At 42.1% G+C, this 23,948-nt stretch overlaps 1 protein-coding gene and 1 long non-coding RNA gene across 12 annotated transcripts in view; one reads left to right on the forward strand and one right to left on the reverse strand.

Moving 5' to 3' along the window:
• LOC132592644 (uncharacterized) overlaps window positions 1–23,948 on the forward strand; it is a 45,430-nt gene that overhangs the window by 6,273 nt on the left and 15,209 nt on the right. The window lies entirely within an intron of this gene.
• The window catches only part of TENM3 (teneurin transmembrane protein 3), a 1,254,397-nt gene continuing 1,249,223 nt past the window's right edge, over window positions 18,775–23,948 (reverse strand). For all 11 annotated transcript variants that reach the window (XM_088659538.1, XM_088659546.1, XM_088659521.1 and 8 more), the window contains one exon: window positions 18,775–23,154. In XM_088659538.1, coding sequence (XP_088515664.1) covers window positions 22,399–23,154 — 756 coding nt within the window. In that variant the 3' untranslated portion in view covers window positions 18,775–22,398. The remainder of the gene's footprint in view (window positions 23,155–23,948) is intronic.

Genomic DNA, 23,948 nt, shown 5'->3' on the forward strand with positions numbered 1-23,948 from the left:
ATGCGTAGATGCGACTTTTGAAGCTGGCGTCAGCCATTTTTGGTGCCCATAGAAGGGCAAATCTGAAAGAAAAAAAATGGCCACCGGCAGGAGAAAATAACGGAGAAAAACGGGAGACGAAGTGATACGGGGGACCACCGGGAAAAGGTAAGTAAAAAGTGTTTTGTGGTTTGTTTGTTTGTTTGTTTGTTTTGGTTATTTGGATTTTCTAATTTTGGAGTAGGTGTTTTGAATGTAGGATGTGATGTTGGTTTGAGGACTTAAACTGGGGAGAGGAAGTGCATGGTTTGTTTTTTCAAAGACGCAGAGACTGGCAATCAGTCATAGTATAAAGCCTAGGTTAAAAGGGGCACGACTGCCCTTACTTAAAATGGCCACCGTAGCCTCACATGTGACACAACGCCCACTAAATTAAAAAGCAAAAACCCCTCGCCGTGCCCCCAAGTGCGTGTTAGGGGAAATAATGCAGCCGCTGGGAGAGGCTTTGGGCTTGGGCTTTGGAGGTGGAATGGCCATTTTGGCGGTCGGCCTACTCTGTCCCAACCCACCCCCCACTGTTTTGGCTGACTCAGGGTCACATGGCTATGTCTTTTTCCCCTCCTTTTGTTGTGCCTCATCCCTGTGCCCCCCACCCCCATTGTGAAAGGCCCTATTCTGTTTGTTTTCCCCTGCTTGGCAATGCTGCGGCCTATTGAAAAAGCTGGGCCTTGTTGCTACAAAAGGACTGTTTTCAGTTGGTTGCTGTGGAATTTTGTGATGTCATCTGGCAGCGCAGCTGCTGGAGTCTTCAGAGCTTCTGGTGGTGACGTCTAATTTGGGCACCACTTTTTGTGTTTATTCATTATTTTAGGTGTGAAAGGTGTGGTTTTTTGATATATTTTTTATGCCAGATCCCTCCCTGATGGGCAAGGTATGCTCTGCCCAAATTTGTTTCAATTTGGTTCAGCGGTTATGGAGAAAGGCTGTTTCATCCACATGCGCAATGCCTACCTTTATATATATATAGATACCTATTTGTAGTGCCATAGTGTGACCTGCTGCTCTCTCATGGATGGTTAGACGTCTGCAATTTCACACTTAATTTTAGTTTTGACATGTGGCATATAACTCAGCACTCTTGGAGCAGAGGCCCTTCAAAACCCATGTTTGGCTCAATTTGTTAGCTATGAAAGAGTGATCCGGAAATGGAGTTGGTCTTGTCTGATCACAAACAACAATACTTGCCTAAAGTATTGTACATAGTCCATAGTCCAGAACCACTCTTGTTGTGAGGATTCTTGTAAAATCCAGAAACTGCAGCACCATGTCCATGCAGAAGGTCTCAGGTTCAATCCCTGGCTTTTCCGGGTAAACCCTGCCTGAAATCTTGAGAGTGCTGATGGCCAGTCAGTGTACAGTAAATACTAAGTTTGTGAGACCAATGGCCTGACTTGGTGTAAGGCAGCTTCCTATGTTCCATGTGTGAGATGGGCTTCTACGTGACTCTATCTTTGGATCATGCAGTTCTAAACTGCCCCAACCAAGACAATGCTTATGTAGTCTCCCCATTCTTCAGTTCTGCATACCTGTCAGTGGCCAGGGGAAGGAGCACTAAGTGTCTGCTGGTTCAGGGTAGCAGACTGGTGGACAAACCATGCACTCTACTGCAGATAAAGCTCTGTGCTTGCATCACTAATTTGACAGAGTACCTTTTGGTGCAGGCCTTCCTCAGGTCAAAGCCCTCTTGCCTCTGTTCTAGACAGGGCCAAAGAGCCTATTAAAACTCAATGAAATAACTAATAAAAGGACAGAGCCAGGGTGACTAATTGGATTTACTGCACTTATTTCAATTGCATTTTGTGTTTTAAATCCGAAGCTATTAAAAAATCCCTTAAACTTTCATCATTCTGCCTATCAGCTTGCTGGAAAAAGAAAAAGAAATCCTTCCTTTGAGTTTTCTGCACGCTCCTAATCAGAATGTGCCATGTGAGATGCACCCAGTTGCGTTTGAGCAGCATGCTAAAGCTGCACTTTAATCAGTGGTTGATGCTGTTTTCCCCTTTGAAGATCAGCTTTTTCTCCCACTCTGGAGGAGTCAACACAAATCAGAAACTTCACACACGATTCAATTGAGTGGCAGGAATCGAACAACCACAGCCTGGAATAGGAGACTTAAGAGGCAGGCCTCAGTCCGAATGCCATTTGCCAAAAAGGGTGTGTGTGGAATACTCAAGCTTCAGATGCTCTTGCTTCTAGATGCAAAATGTTGTTTTCAAGTGTTGCAGACCTGTGATGATGGCCTATTTATTTAACAGTTTTTGTGCCACTTCATCACAGCTGCCTCTAAGCAGTGCATAGGGGACCCCAATACAATAAGACTAAAAACAAGTTAAACATATAAAATCGGAATTCAGATTAAAAAGTATGCTGAAATAAAAAGTCTTCAGTGACTTAAACATAGAGGGAGCCTGTCTGACATCAACTGGATGGAAGCTCCACAGAATTGAGCCCACAAAACTGAACACACTGCTCCTTGTGGCTACGATCCATGGATATGAACCAGGAGGGAAGAGCTAACAGTGACTTTCCCTCAATACCTCAGTAATTAGGCATTAAGAGATCAGGCAATCCCTGAGGTTTGCTAGAGCCAAGGTCTTAAGGGCTTTGTAACATAATACAATAACTTTAAACCTGGCCCAGTAGTATATGGGCAGCCAGTGCAAGCTTTTGACCACTGGAGTGATTGTCTGTCTCCATCGACATTCTAGCTGTGGTGTTTTGCATCAGCTGGAGCCTTTGGACCAGGCTCAGGGGTAGCCCCGCATAGGGCATGTTGCAATAATTGAGCCTTGAGGTTACCAATGCCTGAATCCCTGTAGCCAGACTATTCCTGTACAAGAATGGCCATAACTGGAGTACAAGTCGAAGCTAATAGAAGTCATAGAGACTGCCTGACTTTTGAATGACAAAGATGGATCCTCTTATTTCAGGAGCCCAATCCAGAACAGGCAAATGGATAATTTCCTGGACGTGGGGCCCACCAACCCCTCCATCTTCCCAAAGTTTATTGGCCCTCATCCTCTGCACCTCACCTCTGCACCCAGACATCAGTCCAGATCATGCACACGCTCTCCTAACACTGATGTTATGGAGAAATAGAGCTGCATCATCAGTGTATTTTTGACACTTTGCCCCAATACCCTGAATGACCACATCCAATGGCTTCATATAGATAGTGACAAGGTTTTACCCTGTGGTCTACCACAACGCAAAGACCACGAGGCTGAAACAGTCTCCCAATGTTGTCCTTTGGACACAACCCTGCAGGCAGGAGCAGAACCATGAGAGAATATTGCTCCCGAGTTCCTGTCCCACAGAGCAGTTCATGAGGCTACTATGATCAATAGTATCAAGAGCCACTGAATTATGGTAAAATCATGGTTGCAGAATACCTTCTGGACCTTAAATTTCTGAGATTCAAGGAAACAAATATCTGGCTGGGTTTCCTGTAGCTTCAAGGGGAGAACAACTTACCAGGCCTGCATTTCCTACTTTTGCCTGATTCCTGTCCTGTGTCTGATGTGGCATGAAATCAGCCTGTCTGCTGCCAGAAGTCCAAGCTTCATTAGAAAGTGGTGTTGCTAGACGAGAAAAGCTGGGAGTGAGACAGCAGTGGACAATTTCAGACCCTCTAAGTGTCCCTATTTTCCAGGGATGTCCTTGATTTAGAGAAGCAGTCCCGGTTTCTGATTTGATCTCAGAATGTCCTGCTTTTCCTTAGGACATCCCTATTTTCATTGGGGAAATGTTGGGGGGTATGGAGTTATCCGACCCCTGAGCCATCTGAAGGCAATCCTGTATAGGGAAGGTTTTTTTTAATGTTTCATGTTTTATTACGTTTTTATATATGTTGGAAGCTGCCCAGAGTAGCTGGGGGCAACCCAGTAAGATGTGTGGAGTATTAAATCGTAAAATTATCATTATGGAATGATAATGTTTTCTTTGGAGAAATGTTGGAGGGTATGTAATTTTGATCAAGTCATCCTCAAAGCACTTGGTTTTTTAGGTAAGGGAACCTGGGGTTTGTGAGGTGGATGCACTGGTTTATAAATTAAATTTTGCACTGTAGGAGCCTTGTCCTCTTTTGCATCTGGGCATCCTGACTAGGTGTGATCTCCAGAGATTTTAAAAAGTTTACAAAACAGGTTTTTTGGGGGTGGGGTGGGGTTAGATTGAGGAGGTTTGTGCTGGAGGGGAGCATACATGTATGGTTTCCCAATGGGGCAAAGAGTGGCTTGGGTGACATAATTTAGTTCAGGAAAACAACGGGAGGGAAAGGGTTATACTTGTTCCCCACATGTCTCCTCCCTTTAGTTGCTTTTCACTTAAAAAAACAAAAATCACCACACAGGAAATCCTGATTGCAGATTTCCTACACCACATCCAGTTGTGTCCTAAAGCTCATAGCCAAAAGTCAAAGATTCCCACTTCTTTGTTTTTATAGAAACAAAACAAAAATCTTCAAGAAGTATATACAGGAGTAAGCAAGAGAAATAAATTTGAAATGTTAGTTTGAACTCTAGTTTAGACACTAGGAAGCATTTCAGTGGAAAGGCTGCCACTCTATTGCTTACTCACGGTGCTATGACTGCTCATTCTGGTGGTTTCAGTGCACAGTTATGATTGTGTGTTACGTCTGGGTTGTGCACTTCAGGCTTGCTAGTCTGCCTTAACTGCAGCCTGTCAGCAAGGAATTTCCTTCTGTTGCTCAGTGGCTGTCACTGCTGGAGTGTTTACTTTAACCTATTTTGCTTGGTTTTGATGGTGAAAGAGCACAGGCTCCTGATAATCATTTTGAGCTCCTTCACTGCAAAAGCTAATTCAGACATCATGCCAGGTATCACAGGCAACACCTGTTTTACCTTGTGGTATTTTCTTCCTTCCTGATAATAGTCACACTTTTTTTTTTTTAAAAAAAACACCATATTGAGCATCTTTAGCTCTAGGTGGGACTTGGGTAACTTGCAGGAACATGTGAGCTATTTCCTTCTAATTTAACAAGAAATGATCTTTTCCTTTCTGCGTAATACTTCCCAGGAAGAAGGGCTGGGAAGTGCATACCGTAGGAGAGTGAAGTCAGCAGGTTCTCATGTCAGATGCTGTTATCAGTATGCTTAGCCTGGGAAGATTTCCTACCTACGGTACCCCAGATGTGCCCAGAAAGGTGGCCTCTCTTTGAATGTGCTTTGAAAGAGTTCAACCACTTTGTTTCCTCCTGGCAAAATCAGAATAATGTTTCCAGCCCCAGTCCTGAAAAGGATGCTGTTTTTCTTCAGGCAACTTTCGGTCTTGTCCTGAAAAAAAAATCAAAACGATTGGTTACAGCAGTTCACTTCCAGAGCAGTAAGAAGTTCTAGAGAGGCATCATTACCCAGGCTGCATTTCTTTTGGTGGAAAGAACACTGGAGACTTAAAATATTGCTTTATTTACAAGCAACATTCACACTCCAGTGAGGCAGTAGATCTGTTGTGCCTTATCAAGTCGAGAGAGAGAGAGAGAGAGAGAGAGAGAGAGAGAGAGAGAGAGAGAGAGAGAGAGAGAGAGAGAGAGAGAGAGAGAGACAGACAGAGACACTCTTCCCTCTTTTGATAACTCCTTCCTTTCTGTGTCTCTTTCAGATGTGTCTCAAATTGTTGTTTCTTCACACACACATGCCTCCTCTTAGCTGAGTAAAGGAGAACCCTATTTCCTCAAGGTTTGATGTATCTCATCTTTAAAACAATCAAACAATGTATTTAGATCAGGCACCCCCAAACTTCAGCCCTCCAGATGTTTTGGACTACAATTCCCATCATCCCTGACCACTGGTCCTGTTAGCTAGGGATCATGGGAGTTGTAGGCCAAAAATTTGGAGGGCCCTAGTTTGGGGATGCCTGCTTTAGATTCTCAAGAGGACCATTTCATAAGCTACTGATTAACTACCGACCAACCAGCTAACCAATCTGGGCAATTGCTAATCTGCCTAACAAAGGAATGTATGTCAGCTGTAACAAATGCTTGTGTCTGTCAGCTGTAACAAATACCCAGATTGTGACCAATGGGTGGTATTTAACTAAGTCCTACTCAGAGGTCCTACTTTATTTATGTTCTTACATTTATGTCACAGTTCATGCCAAGGCAGTGTGTGTGGTGTGTGTGAGATAATGTTCAAGCCACCCCCACCCCTCTGAGGGATGATTTCCCTTTGCTCAGAGTCTCAAGTATTGGAAAAGAGCAGGCCTGCTATCCTCAGACCATACTCTGGGTTCAAGGTCAGTATATTTTTGGGTCTGCCAACTTTAGTGTGGACTATCACAAGCTTTTCCTGTGGTTCAACAAAGGGATGAGTTTGCTTTGTAACAGATATCTGATTGAGGTTTTTGAGAATAAGTTTGGAGAAGTGTTGATTTAGGCTGCAATCCTTTATCCATGTAACTTAGTGGGAGTTTTTTTTTCTGCATGAGTGTGTCTGTGATTAAATCATAGCTGCCAAGTTCTCCCTTTTTTAATGGGAAATTCCATTATGCTGAATAGGCTTCCTCGCGAGAAAAGGGAAAACTTGGCAGCTATGGATTAAATTAATTATTAAAATTGGGTTTTATTTGTACCATGCTGTCCCAGATTGTAGAATATGTTTGATTTATCTACCTGGTACAAATGTTTCCTGGAGAAGATATGCTAGAACAGCCATGTAAGTCCAGACTTGCACATATTGATTACTAATTATCCAGAAATGCATAATAAAGTCAAGTGGGACATCTTGAATTTAATTACGTGGCACCAAGCAGGTTTGTGTAAATGAGTAGTGCACAGTAGAGTGGGTGGCTTTTGATTGTTTAATAAAACAAATTAAGAAACCTCAGAGCAGCTTATTCTTTGTATTGCTGATTTTTTTTTGTTTGGCTTACCAGCAGGTAGGGGGCAGGTTTGTGTGTGTATGTGTGTGCTGTTTTGGTTTTGTAGCAGGTAGCAGGTATTTTAACACTATCCCTGTTGCTAATTATTGCTTCAGTAAACAACAGCTGTTCAGATGCAGCTCAGCTTCTTTATCTGCTTTTAAAAAGATTTGACAGTGCTCAAACTGTAGATGGGTATTGCTGAAAGGGGAAAAAATGTTATAATCATTTCACTCCCCTACTGCTAGCGAGTTTTATGGGCCTTGTTATGGCAGGCATATTAATTGCTGGTGAGCTGACGTGAAGCAAATTAAACAGCTTTAGTGCTGTGCGTGTTTGGACACTTGGTTGGAAGTAGCTTAACAGCCGTCTTCTAGAGCGGTTGCTTTGTTTAGACTTTAAATTGTTTCCCACATTAAGATGTTGAAATGCCATAAAAAAACAAAGCCTGCTACACAATAGTGGTAATATGCTGTTAGCAATATTTCAAGGCAGCAGAAGTCAAAGGCAAAATGTGGTTTCTGGAGTGTTGTCCTAGTTCCACGAAGCTGTGAGTTGAGTGACCCTAGCTGTTTGGTGTTCAGTTGCCAGGGGTCATCCAAGTAGGCATAGCTATCAGATAATGTTCAAGCCACCTCCACCCCTCTGAGGGATGATTTTCCTTTGCTCAGAGTCCAGTATTGGAAGAGGCAAGGCAAGGCAAGGCAGGCAGAACATCCTGCTGCTTGTTGCTCACCTGGGTGAGTTTGGTGAGCTGACTTAGCAGCATCTTCCATTCCTCCCAGAGCTACACTTTCATCTGTTTTCTTTTTCTTTTTCTTTTTCTGAGATCCTCTGGCCTCTTCGCTGCCTGGTGGGCTGCGGGCAAAACAGCTGAATAGGAGCCGTGGCTGTAGTTCACAAAGCAGTCAGAGGTGTTGGCGCTGGGGTCTGCCACACTCAGCTGACCAGAAAACAATTCTTGGCAGCAAGCTCCATTTTGATCTGCGAGGCGAGAGGAACCTTGTTTGACAAAGCTTCTGCTTGAGGTGAAAAGAAATCTTAAGGGAGTGATTTTTTTTGTGTTGTTGTTGTTGCAAGGCCCAGGCATCAGTGAGCTGAAGCATGAAGCAGCAGTAATAGCCTTTATTTGTGAAACTCTGTGGGCAGTGCTAAGCTGTTAAAATGCAGGATAATTAGAATTCTTCAAATAATAGCAAAAGAAATGCAGACTCTGCTTAAATGGCACAAGGCATACTCTGTCCCCATCCCCCAACCACTTTCTGAGTCGCTCCCAAACTTTTATCCTCCACTAGGGGGTGATAGCGTCACATTTGTGGTAGAGCAAATGTGGAAGAACTGATGACTGGTTACCTATAAGGCCTTTTTATGGGTCTAAGCCCCATTTATGATTTGAGCAGGGGACATATTAACTGTGTAGCAATTTGCACGACCTACAGGGAGTGAATGCAGCTTATTGTTGTTGTTGTTTAGTCGTTTAGTCGTGTCCGACTCTTCGTGACCCCATGGACCATAGCACGCCAGGCACTCCTGTCTTCCACTGCCTCCCGTAGTTTGGTCAAACTCATGTTCGTAGCTTCGAGAACACTGTCCAACCATCTTGTCCTCTGTCGTCCCCTTCTCCTAGTGCCCTCAATCTTTCCCAACATCAGGGTCTTTTCCAAGGATTCTTCTCTTCTCATGAGGTGGCCAAAGTATTGGAGCCTCAGCTTCACGATCTGTCCTTCCAGGGAGCACTCAGGGCTGATTTCCTTAAGAATGGATAGGTTTGATCTTCTAGCAGTCCATGGGACTCTCAAGAGTCTCCTCCAGCACCATAATTCAAAAGCATCAATTCTTCGGCGATCAGCCTTCTTTATGGTCCAGCTCTCACTTCCATACATCACTACTGGGAAAACCATAGCTTTAACTATACGGACCTTTGTCGGCAAGGTGATGTCTCTGCTTTTTAAGATGCTGTCTAGGTTTGTCATTGCTTTTCTCCCAAGAAGCAGGCGTCTTTTAATTTCGTGACTGCTGTCACCATCTGCAGTGATCAAGGAGCCCAAGAAAGTAAAATCTCTCACTGCCTCCATTTCTTCCCCTTCTATTTGCCAGGAGGTGATGGGACCAGTGGCCATGATCTTGGTTTTTTTGATGTTGAGCTTCAGACCATATTTTGCGCTCTCCTCTTTCACCCTCATTAAAAGGTTCTTTAATTCCTCCTCACTTTCTGCCATCAAGGTTGTGTCATCTGCATATCTGAGGTTGTTGATATTTCTTCCGGCAATCTTAATTCCTGCTTGGGATTCATCTAGTCCAGCCTTTCGCATGATGAATTCTGCATATAAGTTAAATAAGCAGGGAGACAATATACAACCTTGTCGTACTCCTTTCCCAATTTTGAACCAATCAGTTGTTCCATATCCAGTTCTAACTGTAGCTTCTTGTCCCACATAGAGATTTCTCAGGAGACAGATGAGGTGATCAGGCACTCCCATTTCTTTAAGAACTTGCCATAGTTTGCTGTGGTCGACACAGTCAAAGGCTTTTGCGTAGTCAATGAAGCAGAAGTAGACGTTTTTCTGGAACTCTCTAGCTTTCTCCATAATCCAGTGCATGTTTGCTATTTGGTCTCTGGTTCCTCTGCCCTTTCGAAATCCAGCTTGCACTTCTGGGAGTTCTCGATCCACATACTGCCTAAGCCTGCCTTGTAGAATTTTAAGCATAACCTTGCTAGCGTGTGAAATGAGGGCAATTGTGCGGTAGTTGGAGCATTCTTTGGCACTGCCCTTCTTTGGAATTGGGATGTAGACTGATCTTCTCCAATCCTCTGGCCATTGCTGAGTTTTCCAAACTTGCTGGCATATTGGGTGTAGCACCTTAACAGCATCATCTTTTAAAATTTTAAATAGTTCAGCTGGAATATCATCACTTCCACTGGCCTTGTTATTAGCAGTGCTTTCTAAGGCCCATTTGACTTCACTCTCCAAGATGTCTGGCTCAAGGTCAGCAACCACACTACCTGGGGTGTACGAGACCTCCATATCTTTCTGGTATAATTCCTCTGTGTATTCTTGCCACCTCTTCTTGATGTCTTCTGCTTCTGTTAGGTCCTTACCACTTTTGTCCTTGATTATGGTAATCTTTGTACGAAATGTTCCTTTCATATCTCCAATTTTCTTGAACAGATCTCTGGTTTTCCCCATTCTATTGTTTTCCTCTATTTCTTTGCATTGCTCATTTAAGAAGACGCTCTTGTCTCTCCTTTCTGTTTTTTGGAAATCTGCATTCAGTTTCCTGTATCTTTCCCTATCTCCCTTGCATTTTGCTTGCCTCCTCTCCTCCGCTATTTGTAAGGCCTCGTTGGACAGCCATTTTGCTTTCTTGCATTTCCTTTTCCTTGGGATGGTTTTCGTTGCTGCCTCCTGTATAATGTTACGAGCCTCCATCCATAGTTCTTCAGGCACTCTGTCCACCAAATCTAAATCCTTAAACCTGTTCCTCACTTCCACTGTGTATTCATAAGGGATTTGATTCAGATTGTATCTTACTGGCCCAGTGGTTTTTCCTACTTTCTTCAGTTTAAGCTGGAATTTTGCTATAAGAAGCTGATGATCTGAGTTACAGTCAGCTCCAGGTCTTGTTTTTGCTGACTGTATAGAGCTTCTCCATCTTTGGCTGCAGAGAATATAATCAATCTGATTTCGATGCTGCCCATTTGGTGATATCCATGTGTAGAGTCGTCTCTTGTGTTGTTGGAAGAGAGTGTTTGTGATGACCAGCTTGTTCTCTTGACAGAACTCTATTAGCCTTTGCCCTGCTTCATTTTGAACTCCAAGGCCAAACTTGCCAGTTGTTCCTTTTATCTCTTGATTCCCTACTTTAGCATTCCAATCCCCTGTAATGAGAAGAACATCCTTCTTTGGTGTCATTTCTAGAAGGTGTTGTAGGTCTTCATAGAATTGGTCAATTTCACTTTCTTCAGCACCGGTAGTTGGTGCATAAACTTGGATTACTGTGATGTTAAAAGGTCTGCCTTGGATTCGTATCGAGATCATTCTGTCATTTTTGAGATTGCATCCCATCACAGCTTTTGCCACTCTTTTGTTGACTATGAGGGCCACTCCATTTCTTCTACAGGATTCTTGCCCACAGTAGTAGATATGATAGTCACCCGAACTGAATTCACCCATTCCCTTCCATTTTAGTTCACTGATGCCCAGGATGTCGATATTTATTCTTGTCATCTCATTTTTGACCACATCCAGCTTACCTCTATTCATGGTTCTTACATTCCAGGTTCCTATGCAATATTTTTCTTTACAGCATCGGACTTTCCTTTCGCTTCCAGGCATATCCGCAACTGAGCGTCCTTTCGGCTTTGGCCCAGCCGCTTCATCAGCTCTGAATCTACTTGTACTTGTCCTCCGCTCTTCCTCAGTAGCATGTTGGACGCCTTCCGACCTGAGGGGCTCATCTTCCAGCGTCATAACTTTTATATGCCTGTTGTCTTTGTCCATGGAGTTTTCTTGGCAGGGATACTGGAGTGGCTTGCCAGTTCCTTCTCCAGGTGGATCACGTTTAGTCAAAACTCTCCACTATGACCTGTCCATCTTGGGTGGCCCTGCATGGCATAGCTCATAGCTTCTCTGAGTTGTTCAAGCCCCTTCGCCACGACAAGGCATTGATCCATGAAGGGGACATATTATTATTGAGCAGGGGACATATTAACTGTGTAGCAATTTGCACGACCTACAGGGAGTGAATGCAGCTTAACTGATGTTTAAAAGACAGGCTCCTTTTAAAGGTTTACCTTATTCTGGTTGTTGACATCCCAACAAATTATTCAGGTTGAAAATATCAATCCTGTTTTCAGGAGTACCACAAGTGCTTAGTATCTTTGATCAAAGCAAGTTGCACTGGTTGCTCACATCTTTTGTAGAGATCTGAACTGCAGGCTGCTCCCCAACCAGTTCAAGACTTTTCCCATTCATGCTCTGTTTACAAGGGAGAGAGGTGGGAGAATTGCCAAAAAGAATTTGCATTTTCAGGAAGCCTGCTGCTCCTGCAAGAGTTCTTCCTTTGAGCTGGAATTTTGGTTTTCAAGGACCCTTTAAAATCAACCTCTCTGAAGTCCTGTAATCAAAATCCAGAGGAAATTGTTTTTTTTATTTTTTATAAAGCTCTCTACTTATAAAAGTGCATTTGTAATGGACTTACAAATTCTTATATTACTTCTGGGCACATAAACTGTACTTAAATGACAGAAATGAAGAATGAATGGCCTTGGCTGAAGTGGGAGGTGGTGGAGCTGTTTTTGACTGCCAGCTTGTAATTTTAAGTTATGGATCAGCCAGAAAAAGTGCAGAATGTTGCTTCTGTATCTCTCTTAAAACAGATACACTGACTGGTACCCCAATAATAAACAAACTTATTGGGAAGCAATAAATTTAGGGGAATTTACTTCCAAATATAAGGGTGTTTAGGATTGCAGCTTTTGCAGGAGCTGATCATAGCATTTTTGTCATAGGATCCAACTCCTAGGACAGAGGTACCTTCAGCCCCCCCAATAAAATATTTGAGGGGCCCGCCCCTCCCCCAAAGTTGATGGGCATTGCCATTCAAATGGTGTGGGTGTGCCATGTCATGAGATTGATTATGCGGGATGGGGCTTACCTCACCCCCCAATATTTTATTCAAGTTGGTACCCCTGATGGTTGTAGAGATCCACCATTCTTATACTACACAGAGTCTGTTTGCACTCTGGCCTTGGTGAAAACTTGACTAAACTAGATGTGATGCTGACAGATCTGTGTGCAAAAAGAGTTTTTGCCACTGAATCGTTCGAGTGGCGGGTTGGGAGGCAATTTCAAAGTGTAGTACTTTGGGCAGGAGAAAGGAGTTGGAACCATCTGCTCTGCCTATGCTTTCCCTTGGGAGTCTACTTTTTACTAGCTATTCCTTCCCTGGTCATATACACCCATCAGAAGACACGTGGCTTTAAAATAGTTTCAGCTGGAAAAGCAATAGTGGGGAAGGGCTCATCCAGCCCCACGCTGTGTTTTGAAGCCTACCTTGATTTGTAGGGAAATGGTAGCACCTAAGTTTAACCTGTTGTCTTTGTCCATGGAGTGTTCTTGGCAGGGATACTGGAGTGGCTTGCCAGTTCCTGCTCCAGGTAAGTCCAACACGAGTCTGACCAGACTGCGGGAGGTAGTGGAAGACAGGAGTGCCTGGCGTGCTCTGGTCCATGGGGTCACGAAGAGTTGGACCCGACTAAACAACAAAACGTTTAACCTTGCCCCTGTTGTGGGTCCCTATTATGCATGAAATATATGGGAATAGAGTGTCAAGTCAGTAGAGGAGAACACTGTGTTAGGTGGATGGGCAGGAATAATTGAAGATGGGTGACAAGGTATCTCAAGAGCTTCTGGACCTACTGGGAGCCACCTTGAAACTACTCCTATGTGACTGTCTCTACACAAGTGAACCATTTGTATGGACTGGCTTATGTTGTCCTTCCCATACCGCCATCAGAGATCTTCTGGAGGTGTAGCATGGAAAACATCCTGATTCTCATGGCAAGAACTGCACATGAATGCCTGGAATGGGCCATTTAAAGCGATCTCTCCATGAGAGCTATTCCATGTGCACAACATGAGTTCACCCGTCTTGTGAAGGTTATTTGAACCATCATACACAATGCGATTGAAAATAATCTTTTAGCTATAAAATGCAACAGACAGATCCTGCCTCTGCTGTAGATTTCTCTGCAGTGGCTTTAAAACAAGCAACCCAGGGGAAGGCTCCCATTTTCTATTAAACCTGATAGGTTTTAGCGTAATTCCTGTGAAAAACCTATTGCTTTCATTGCCTTCTAAATTGTATGGGTACAATTTCAATGAGGGATAGAAACAACACATTCCCAGGGGGTCAAGTGTGAGTTTTATGTTCCTAAGTGTCTCAGATTAATTAGATCCTGTAATTTCATCCCCTGGAACAATTTGCCAGTGCTAGTTATAGGTCGTATCCAGTAATAGTGTTAAGGTAAAGGGTCCTAGTATTTGAATGAGTTTTGCTTCCTCAAAACTTGAGGCTTTTTTTTAAGAAGACCTAAAAGTTGTTGACATATGGCTGCTCTAAGCTACATGGGAACAATGATTCATTTCGAACATTGTTCCTCGCCAGCAAAATTAGGTAAAACAATTAAAGTTGATTTGGCACTCCTACGCACCCCTCCCCCCTGGACTTTTTGTGATAGGGAAAGTGATGAGGAAATTTACTGAGAAGCGTGGGATAACACTTGTTTGGTGCACTGTTGTATAACCTCTCCAGGAACAAATCAGGATAAATGCTCAACAAGCAGGTTATTTGGAAGTGACCTAGGAGCCACAGGCAACCAAACCAACTTCCTCCTCTGTAGTAGCCTCAATCATAGCTTTATAATATTTTCCCCTATCTTGGTCCCAAACGTATTAAGTTTGTTTTGTAGAATGGTGCATTGTAGAGTCAATGGTGCATTTTGTAGAATGGTGCATTTTGTAGAGTCAATGGTGCATTGACTCTAAGATGCACCATTAGGTAATTGGTTAATTCTGGATCTATTTTTCCTCTTATGGAGGACCCCAGGAATTCCTATTCCTCCATGACATAATTTGAACTCAAGTTATTTAATAAAAAGGTTTACTCAAAGTTATTAGTAACATGACCCTCATGCAAAAGTGGTGGTGGTGGTGGGGAGAGTGACTGAGCACTACAAAGACGTTAGATATACTGGCCTAAAATTTTTGGGGTCTTCCTAAAAATGTTCAACTTTTGGGGTCTGCTGGTTTTTACCTTTTGAAATATGGGAACCCCGATTTAAATGTGCATATGGTGCTCTCTCGCTTCTGAAGAGAGCTCTCTCATTCCCTTCATTGGATGGGGCATGAGCAGAGCAGCCCCTACGTGATTGTCCAAGCCTCTGCTCACACAGGAGAGCCAGGTTCCCTTTAAGATGGGGTGATACCTGCCTGTTTGGTAGTAGCACCCCTATTCATGACATTTATTTATATGAATAATTTCCATATTACCTTAACTACAATAGTCCCTAAGTGGTTTATTAGGTTATAATACAAATAGGTCAAAACTACCTATAAAATAAAACTTCAGTTAAAAGGCCTACTTAAATGGGGAAAGTTTTCCAGTAGGCAGTGGAAGTCCTGTAGAAAGGAGGCCTATCTGACCTCAACTGGAAGAGGGACTTCCATAAAAATTCAACCCACCAGACTAAACACATGCCCCCTGGTGGGTGTGAGCCATACATCCAAGGCATAGGGGACCACTAACCTTGAAGCTGGCCCGGTAGCATAGCAGCAGCCACCAGGGCATAATCTTGAGCATTGGAGTTATGTGCTTTCCATTCTACATTTTGTAATTTAACAATAAATTTAAATCTCTATATTCTATAAAATATATCCCTGTTTATACTTGCATAAATGCAAATGCCACTACATCTGCAGTTGTGTAAATCAGGGGAGGCCAACTTCCAAGAGACAAGCGATCTACTCACAGAGTTAAAAACTGGAAGTGATCTACCCTCCTTTTTGGGGTTCAGGTCAAAGTTGTTGAGCTCTTTTTAAGAAGGAAAGCCCTGTTTTGTTGTTGAGCTTCTTTAGGGAAGAAAGCGATGTTGAGCTTTTTTTATTTGGAAGGAAAGCCCTGTTTTTTGTAGTTCAGGTCATTTTAGGGGTGCAGGGCAAAGATGTTGAACTTTTTTTAAGGGCAGCCAAAGTTTTCTAGCTTCTTTGGGGGGAGCCACTGATCTACCGGTGATCTACCACAGACGTCCAGTGATCTACCGGTAGATCACGATCTACCTGTTGGACATGCCTGGTGTAAATCTTCAGCATTTATTTTTCTCCTTCTCAGTAGTTTGAAAAATTTGGCACTAAAGCCCTTGTAAAGTCAACAATAAAGGCCATCTTGAAAATCATAGGCTGCTTCCCCTACTACCACTAAGACCAAGATTTCACTAGTCTTCCATTCTTGAGCAATATAGAGTACAAAAGAGGCTTGCTTTTTTATTATTATTAAGTTTCCTTCTGTTGGCTAGACTTTTACATTTACAAGTGACGTTTATTTGTCGGGGTGCCAGCACATCAAACCTCCAGACAAAGGTTTGTGGGTTCTGATCTAATTTCTAGAACTTAAAAGCCAAAATTCCTTTTAACACACTTTAGAGACTTGTTAAAACACTGGTGGTCCATGCAGTTCACAAACCATAGGGCCCAGGGGCCGGATGCGACCCAATCGCCTTCTAAATCCGGCCCGCGGACGGTCCGGGAATCAGCATGTGTTTACATGAGTAGAATGTGTCCTTTTATTTAAAATGCATCTCTGGGTTATATGTGGGGCATAGGAATTCATTCTTTTTTCTTTTTTTCAAAATATAGTCCGGCCCCCCACAAGGTCTGAGGGACAGTGGACCGGCCCCCTGCTGAAAAAGTTTGCTGACCCCTGCCATAGAGTCTATGCCATTGCTTCAGAGACCAAATACAGTTAATACTGTTGATTATTGTTGATTCCAAACTCGGAGCAGAACACCTTAGGTGGAATGTAACTTGCCAAATGAAAGGGCTGGGTAGGTACATATGGCTGCAATCTAAAAACAGTTTGAGGGGTCAAACTATGCATTTTGTCAAACACACACTTGTTTTCAACTGGTCATCTTCTTATCTAGCATGAATACTTGCAGTGGGTCTGGCTCTGGATCATAGTCATAGTCAATTTATTTTCTTTCCACCTCTTAAAGTTGTTTTCCTTAAAGGATTTTCGGTGTTAACAAGGGTACATATGATATCTGTGTTTCCAATTCATAGAGTCCTTTCTACAGGTCAGTTACATTCGGTGTGAGACACAGCTGTCACAGACATTGTCAAGTGGGGGGGGGGTGAAATAAAGGGGTAGTGATTTTTCATTCTTTGGCTTAGTGTATGTGCAGTTTTTGTGTGTCAGTGTTGTGAGGATACTGTAAGTTCTTTATTTTTCTGTTTGTTTTTGTTGGCGGTGCAAGAAATTGGAGAGCCCAGAGTATGGCTGGTTGCATTTAGGTGATTGCAGTAGGTTTTGTTTGTGTGTATGAGGGAGGTGGGGGTTGTTGGGTTAAATTAGCCCTATTGATTTTTATGCTTTCACTGGGTTTATTGGGCTGTGTATGTAATAAAGACAAGCCATATTCTATTTATATATTTATATATATATACCACATTTCCCACAAATACATTTGTGCTCAGCGTGGTTCATAGGATATAGGAAATTCACAATAATAGTACAAAATTATAATAGAACCATAGTATGGCATTAAAAAAACCCCAAAACCTGTGTCATTTTCCTGATGAAAATCATGCCCCAGAACTACTTGCCCTTGAAAATTCTATTGGCTGCAATAGTACTTGTAATTATTTTTTTAAATATCTTGTTCTTTTGCACAAAGAGGCGAGAGTGTTTTTTTGTACTCCCTCTTAGTGGAGAGGTCTGTTACCCAGGTCTTTATAACAGATATCTGATTGAGGTCTGGGATGATTGGAGTTACAGTCCAACAACAGGTAGAGCGCTACATATTCCCCACTGCAGACCTAAATGGATGTAGGCCAGGCTTGACAGGTGCTGCAGTGATGGGCATGCTTGCTTCACTGTTTACGAAGCACACAGTTCACCCTACCTCCAAGATACAGTGGTACATCAATGTGAGTTTTAATTTGGGTTTCTGGTTCAGCATCTATAACTTCTTTGTCATCTATCTAATCTAGTCTGGGTCTGGATTCATTCAGCACACCCCTGTCTGGTCATATGACCTAGCTCCCCACCCCAAAAGTGGCCCATTGCTGAGGCAGACCAAGCATTAACAGAAAATGTGTTGTTTGGGCTATGATGCTTAATGTTTCCTTCAGTAAAATCAGTGTAGTATATACTCAGATAGTAAACTCTCATGACTCATATTTGAGACAAAATGTTGCTGCTGTCCTGAAGCTGGACTTGGCTCCAAGCTAGGATTTCCCCCCTTTTTATCAATAGTTTATTAGAGTTCTGGCAGTATTATAATAGGGCAATAATTATAGATTGGCTTAACACAGTTGTTATAAGGATACGCTACAATGTGAAGCACTTTGAACATTCTTAAGTGTTACACACGTGTGAAGTATTGTAGTTCTGTTGCTGCATTCAGTCATTACTCTATAAAAAAGTTAATAATGCTTTCAGGATGACATTATTTCCCCTTGTAAAATGGAAGATCTGTTTCTCTCATCTGTGTGAAAATACCAAGTCTGTAATCAGCATTTTTTTTTAAGGTGACATAGAATAACCAATTTGGGCTGGATGAGCATGTTTATCAAGCTACAGTTGTCACTACAAAGCAAATGTGATGAAGTCTGCCTATTCTACCTAACATAAAAACATGCAGAGTGTTTTGAAGGCAGCACTTTTCAGCAAATGGTGTGAATATGGATTGAAGGCTCTTCAGGCCTTGAATGACTTATCAGTGTCAAAATGGTTGTATATAATCAGCTGCGTTAATTAAGTGCTGTGTTTTTTAATATGAAAGGGAATAAGCCTTCATTTTTCATTTTCTCTTAGCTTTATGATGCTTAACAATGTGAGGTGTGGTTAATGCTTCTGTAAAGTAGGCCACTAGAGAGATCCCATGGAGTAATTTGCCTTGCTGAGCTAGCACTGGGCCACTGGGCAGAGCAGGCAGGAAACAACTCCCAACTGGGCAGCAAATGAATCAATACTTGCAGTACTGGATCACTTTGCATCTACAAGTAGGAACAGAAAAGCAATAACACAGTTATAATGTCTGACACACATAGTTAAGAAAACAAATCTAAACACAGACACATTGGCTTGGCTTTTATTGGAAAGCCTAGATGCAATCTATAGTCATCAAGGTGTGGAAAAATTCAGGACACATATAAAGTTCAGAAGGCAAATTAAAAGAACAATACAAATCAGACAAAATTTACATTTCAAAATAGCATGAAAGCATTTTGCCTAAAATACTCTGAATCTCCTTTTTTGTAGGGTATTTATTTTAATACATTTATTTCCATTTCTTTTAAATTTTCTTGTTTACAAATCCCCCTAAGTCTCTGTCTCATGTAGGAGCATGTCCATCTCAGAATGATTGTTTTTCTCTTTAGTATATAGCTAGAGAAAAGGCAGCTGGTTGGGCCTTTATCTAAGTCTACATGACCATCAAGAGAAACTATAGTTTGGGGGCTACCCATGCCTAAACCAGGGAGAAAGAATAAGGGCACAGGAAGTAGAAGCTTTAATTCTATTCTGACGTAACACACTGAATATGTTTGCGGTATTCCAGGTCAATAACATTCTACTACATTTTTTGAGCATGAACCTAATTCCACAGATAGAGCTGACAAACCTCTGATACAATGCTGTTAAATCCAAGTTAACAACAGAACTGCAATCCTCATACATTTCCCAGATTAAAAATAATATGTGAAATAATGGCACTGAGCTGTGGGTTTCATGAATCATAGTTGCTAAATTTGGGCTCTTTGAAGGTTGAAAAAATAAAAACAAACTTAACTGTTAATTTGCACTTTAATAAAATAACAGCTTTTATTCTAAATGTCAGCAGTTCTGTAGCTTCTACCCAAGGGGTACATGGATAGCAACAGCACTGATAGTGTGGATTCAGTAACTTGCTTGACCTACTCACAGCCTGTTTGACAAGACTCCTACTGTGCAGTTGAGAGCACACATAATACTATAGAATCTCGGTGCAGAAAGCAGTTAGGAAACTATTTTTATTCCATCCCTTCAGGTATTTAAGACACATTCACCTGCCGTTTGTTGCCATTCTGCATACTGAGTACAGCACAATTAACCTTCCCCCCCAAACCCACCCCCACAATATTTTAGTCACTTTGTAGCTGAAAACAGCACTCGATATAAGGGATCTTATCCAGAAATACTGAGGAATGTGGGTGGGAGTAGCCCTAAAAATAAGATGCCCCTCTTTGTCTTTCCTTGCCCACTTACAAATGATGCAACCTCCCCCCACTGCATTTTTAATCAGGCATGGTTCAGTCCAGTTACAAGGGCTGAGCTTTTTGGAACTGGTGTAGTTATAAAATTTGAAGGGGCGGCATATGAGCAGAGGCCAGAAACCAAGGAATACTTCAATGCAGATTCTCTAGCACAGGAGGGCTTAGTGGGAAGTGCATATGTGAATGTTATTTTTTAATGTTATCTCTGCAAGTCTGAGGGGTAGTGTTTTTTTTAAAAAACCCAGCACACTGGAAGCTGAGAGTCTCAGAATTTTGGAAGAGCGAATGGATTCTGTGCTACTGAAATAGAATGCATATTGTGAGATTACGTGACCTAGATTTCTCTGAAAGCAGTCTCAGGCATACTAAGAGCCACTGTCTCCCAGTGATTTGATTTTGTTATATAGGTGCTGGGGTTCAAGCCTGCCAGAAAGCTCGACCATTTGTTATGAGTCTTCTATCCCCCCACCCTCATATCAATATAAGATCAGGGACATGCACTTGGAACATATATCAGAAGCATCCCCCTTGATTGTTACTTCAGATGTTCCAGAGCAGATGCCCAGTATTGAAACCTGCCTCAAAAGGACTGATCTGGCCTGTGTTAACCTCTGCTGTTTGCATGTCTTGAGTCCAAACAGATTGGACTGTCCTTTCGAGCAGGTCATGCCAAACTGCAGTGCTATTTTTTCCTAGAAAAAGAGGTTCTGGAGCTCACCATGAACACCTCCCTTGTTCTGTTCTAATGGCAATGGCACCCACCTGAGAGGTGCCGGAACTGAGTTCCTGTGAGGTTCTAGCTGAAAAAAAGCCCTGCCAAACTGTATGGTAGCTTTATGATGTGGATTAGGCACTAAGTTAATACTCTCACCTTCCTTTTTCTTGCAATTCATATATACGGTATATATAGTGACTCTTTTTGGTGGACAAGAGGTTTAAAGGCTAGGGTATTAGTTTAACTTGCTTTTCCACCTACCCATGTTGTTCTGCGTTTTTCCAGTGAAATACTGAAAACCTTTCTTTCAGAAGACAGAGGCAGAAGCCCTGTCATTGTGGCAGCGAGCACTGCACCAATTTGCCATTCATGTACATCTGCAGAGCACCTGAGGCTGCAATCCTAAACTTGCTCATTAGAGAATGAGCCCCATTGAACACAATGAGACTAAACTCTCTGTGTAAACATGTATAGGATTGCTCCTTTCACCACATAACACAGCTTTACATCCCACATTTAAAAAATACATAACAGAGCCGCAAAATGAATAAATACACCTTTAGGGCTGGAAGAGGACAAGGCAAGCCCAGCCTACAAAAGTCTTCTACTGTCATACATAAATCTTATTGAGTTGCTCTCCCTCTTAGCAGCGAGTGGCGAGGGCCAAGCAGGGCACAGGAAGGGGGCGGAGTGGCTGCCCCCCACCAACCTTTCCCACGAGCAATTGAAAGAGAAAAATGCACTCTTTTTAAAGCTAATACAAAAATATTAACACTTCTGTCCATTAGTATACACTGTTATATCTCTACAATATAACTTTATACTGTACAGCTATAACATAACAAAAGGTGCAATTCCTTTAAAAAAATTCACACACTGCACATTTTTATCATTTTATTTTAAGTATAAACCTTTTTTAAACACTTTACATAAATTAACTCCTCTGAGACTAATATTTGATGTACAGTAAATTGTAATTCATATAAAAATCCATAAACAACTTGTCTCACATAATTTACAAAAAAAATCAAGGTTTCCTTTGCTGCTCTGTGACAAGGATTCTACTTGCCATCCCCCAACCCACCCAAGGCAAACCACGTTATCATTGTAAAATCCGTTATTAAATTCCCATTGTAGCATAAATTGCTTGTGCCAATGTCCTTTTAGAAAGAAGCACAGTTTAAAGCCATTGAGGTCCAGAAACAAGAGTTTTTGCCCCACATTTTAAAATGAACAAAGATATATACCACATCCTATGCAGAGAGAGGAAGAGAGCAAGAGAGAGAGGAGGAGAGAGAGACTAGTTTCTTTTAAGCAAAGGTCAACAATTTAGTAATATTTGGAAACACTGTATGGATCTGTTTCTTAGTTAAAAGACAGTGCCTCAAAAGAATAGGCAGCTTGTTGCAAACCCTTTAGGTCTTCCTTGTAATACTTTCAGTCCAACTCGAGTGCAGCGATATGCATATGTAAACATATTCTTTAAAGCAGATCACCTTTAAGGTCATTCAGAGTAGGGAAAAACAACTCCCAGTTTTTCTTTTTAGCAATATCATTCTTCTGGAAGGCTCTCTCTTTGTTGTAGAGTCTTATTGGATTGTGCTACAGAAAAATCTGAGCAAAGGTGTACATTTAGGCTCAAGTAGTAATGCAGCAAAACAATTTGGTCTCCCTCTCAGAAGACACTGGTACAGGGTCAGTCTCTTTGGCAGCCCAGGCTCAACCAGTGTGTTACCTCTTTCCAATCTCACTTTGCCTAAGGAACTGTATATTGTTAGCGCTGTCTGCTAATTCGGGGTATTGCTCCACGGAGAGTACATAGTACCCATCATATCCTTGGACTTTTCCAGCACTCAACAGTTGCCTCTTTTCCCCTTCTGTCCATAACCTGGCACCCTCCTCTCCATCTCTCACTCTTTGTTGTTCTCTGGCCCAGGCATTGGAAAGAGCCCTTTGCCTAGCCTGCTCTAATATCCGTGCCTTCTCCTCATCAAGTGTCATGCCGTAGCGGACATGAAGAGCCAGTGCGCCATACTGCATTTCAACATCGGCAAACCTACGAGTCCTGCCGTTCACTACAGTGGTAGACTGGGAAACGGTGACGTTGATACCATTTTCTAGGGCCTTCCGTCCACTAGTCAGTCTCAGTGTGCCCAGGTCACTTTCTGGTGAGGTGGTCTTGATGAAATAGTGTGTGTCCTTTCCTTCAATGGTGAAATGTAGGTTTTCCAGGTAGTATGCATTGTTCAGAACAGCTGCCACCTTGATACAATCCTCGTTTGCAATGTTAAGCACATTAGTCTGCACTTTGCCTTGATTGACAGCCAGCATAACCCCTTTCCCAATCAAAGACTTCACAGTTGCGAACCACAACCACGATTTCTCGCCGCCGGGTCTGCGCTTGCTGATCTGGACTTCTGCCATCTTTCCTAGGGACAGGAAAGCCTTTGCTTGCCTTGCCACTTGTTGTTGCACTCCAGAAATTGGCTGAAAACAAGAACAGACAGAAGTTTTACAAACCATCTGTAGCCCCTAGATTCCAACAGTCATGCATTTATTGGCACAATGCCTGGAGCTAACAATAGGATATGCCACAACCGACACTGCCAGAGAGTTAATTGAATCCACATACTGAATTCCACTGTTACAAGTGCTATTTTGTTTGATACTGTTTGATGTTTTTCTCATTTTTGTCTGTCTCTTTTAGAATCCAAAAAAAGAGTCTCTAGCACAGAATCACTCCAAAGAAATTTAAAAGGTGGTACATAAAGGATTATTATGCTTAATACTTGGCATTTGCACAAGTATATCGTATGTTAATTAATACATCATGAAACCAGTTGTACAAAGCTGTAGCGTAAACATTTTCCAGATGGGGAAATGGAGGCAGTGAGGCTAAGTAGCTTGCAAAAAGCTACAGAGACAAATAAATGTAAGGCAAGGCTTAAAATAAAAAAAAACTTATTTAGATCTAGCTAAGCTCACAGTGCTGCTAAGCTCTTACCTTACAGACAAAAAAAAAAATGTTTGAAAGGATTATTGCACTTGTTATTGATCTATACATTTCTAGCAATTTCCCTCCGAATCATCCCTATTGCAGAAATGCTGAAAGACCTAAGATGATGATCATGAGTTTCCTCGCACATTACATCACTTACGTAATAACTGCGCTGTTATATTCTATTATCCAACGTGGAAACATAAGCTAGGCGGTGATAAACCTATTGTAGGCTTCTTGTCATTTACCTTGAACATTTAATGCTTCTCATAAAGCGAAGTTA

This window comes from Zootoca vivipara, chromosome Z1, assembly GCF_965207765.1.
Source record: "Zootoca vivipara chromosome Z1, rZooViv2.hap1.1, whole genome shotgun sequence".
Lineage (NCBI taxonomy): Eukaryota > Metazoa > Chordata > Lepidosauria > Squamata > Lacertidae > Zootoca > Zootoca vivipara.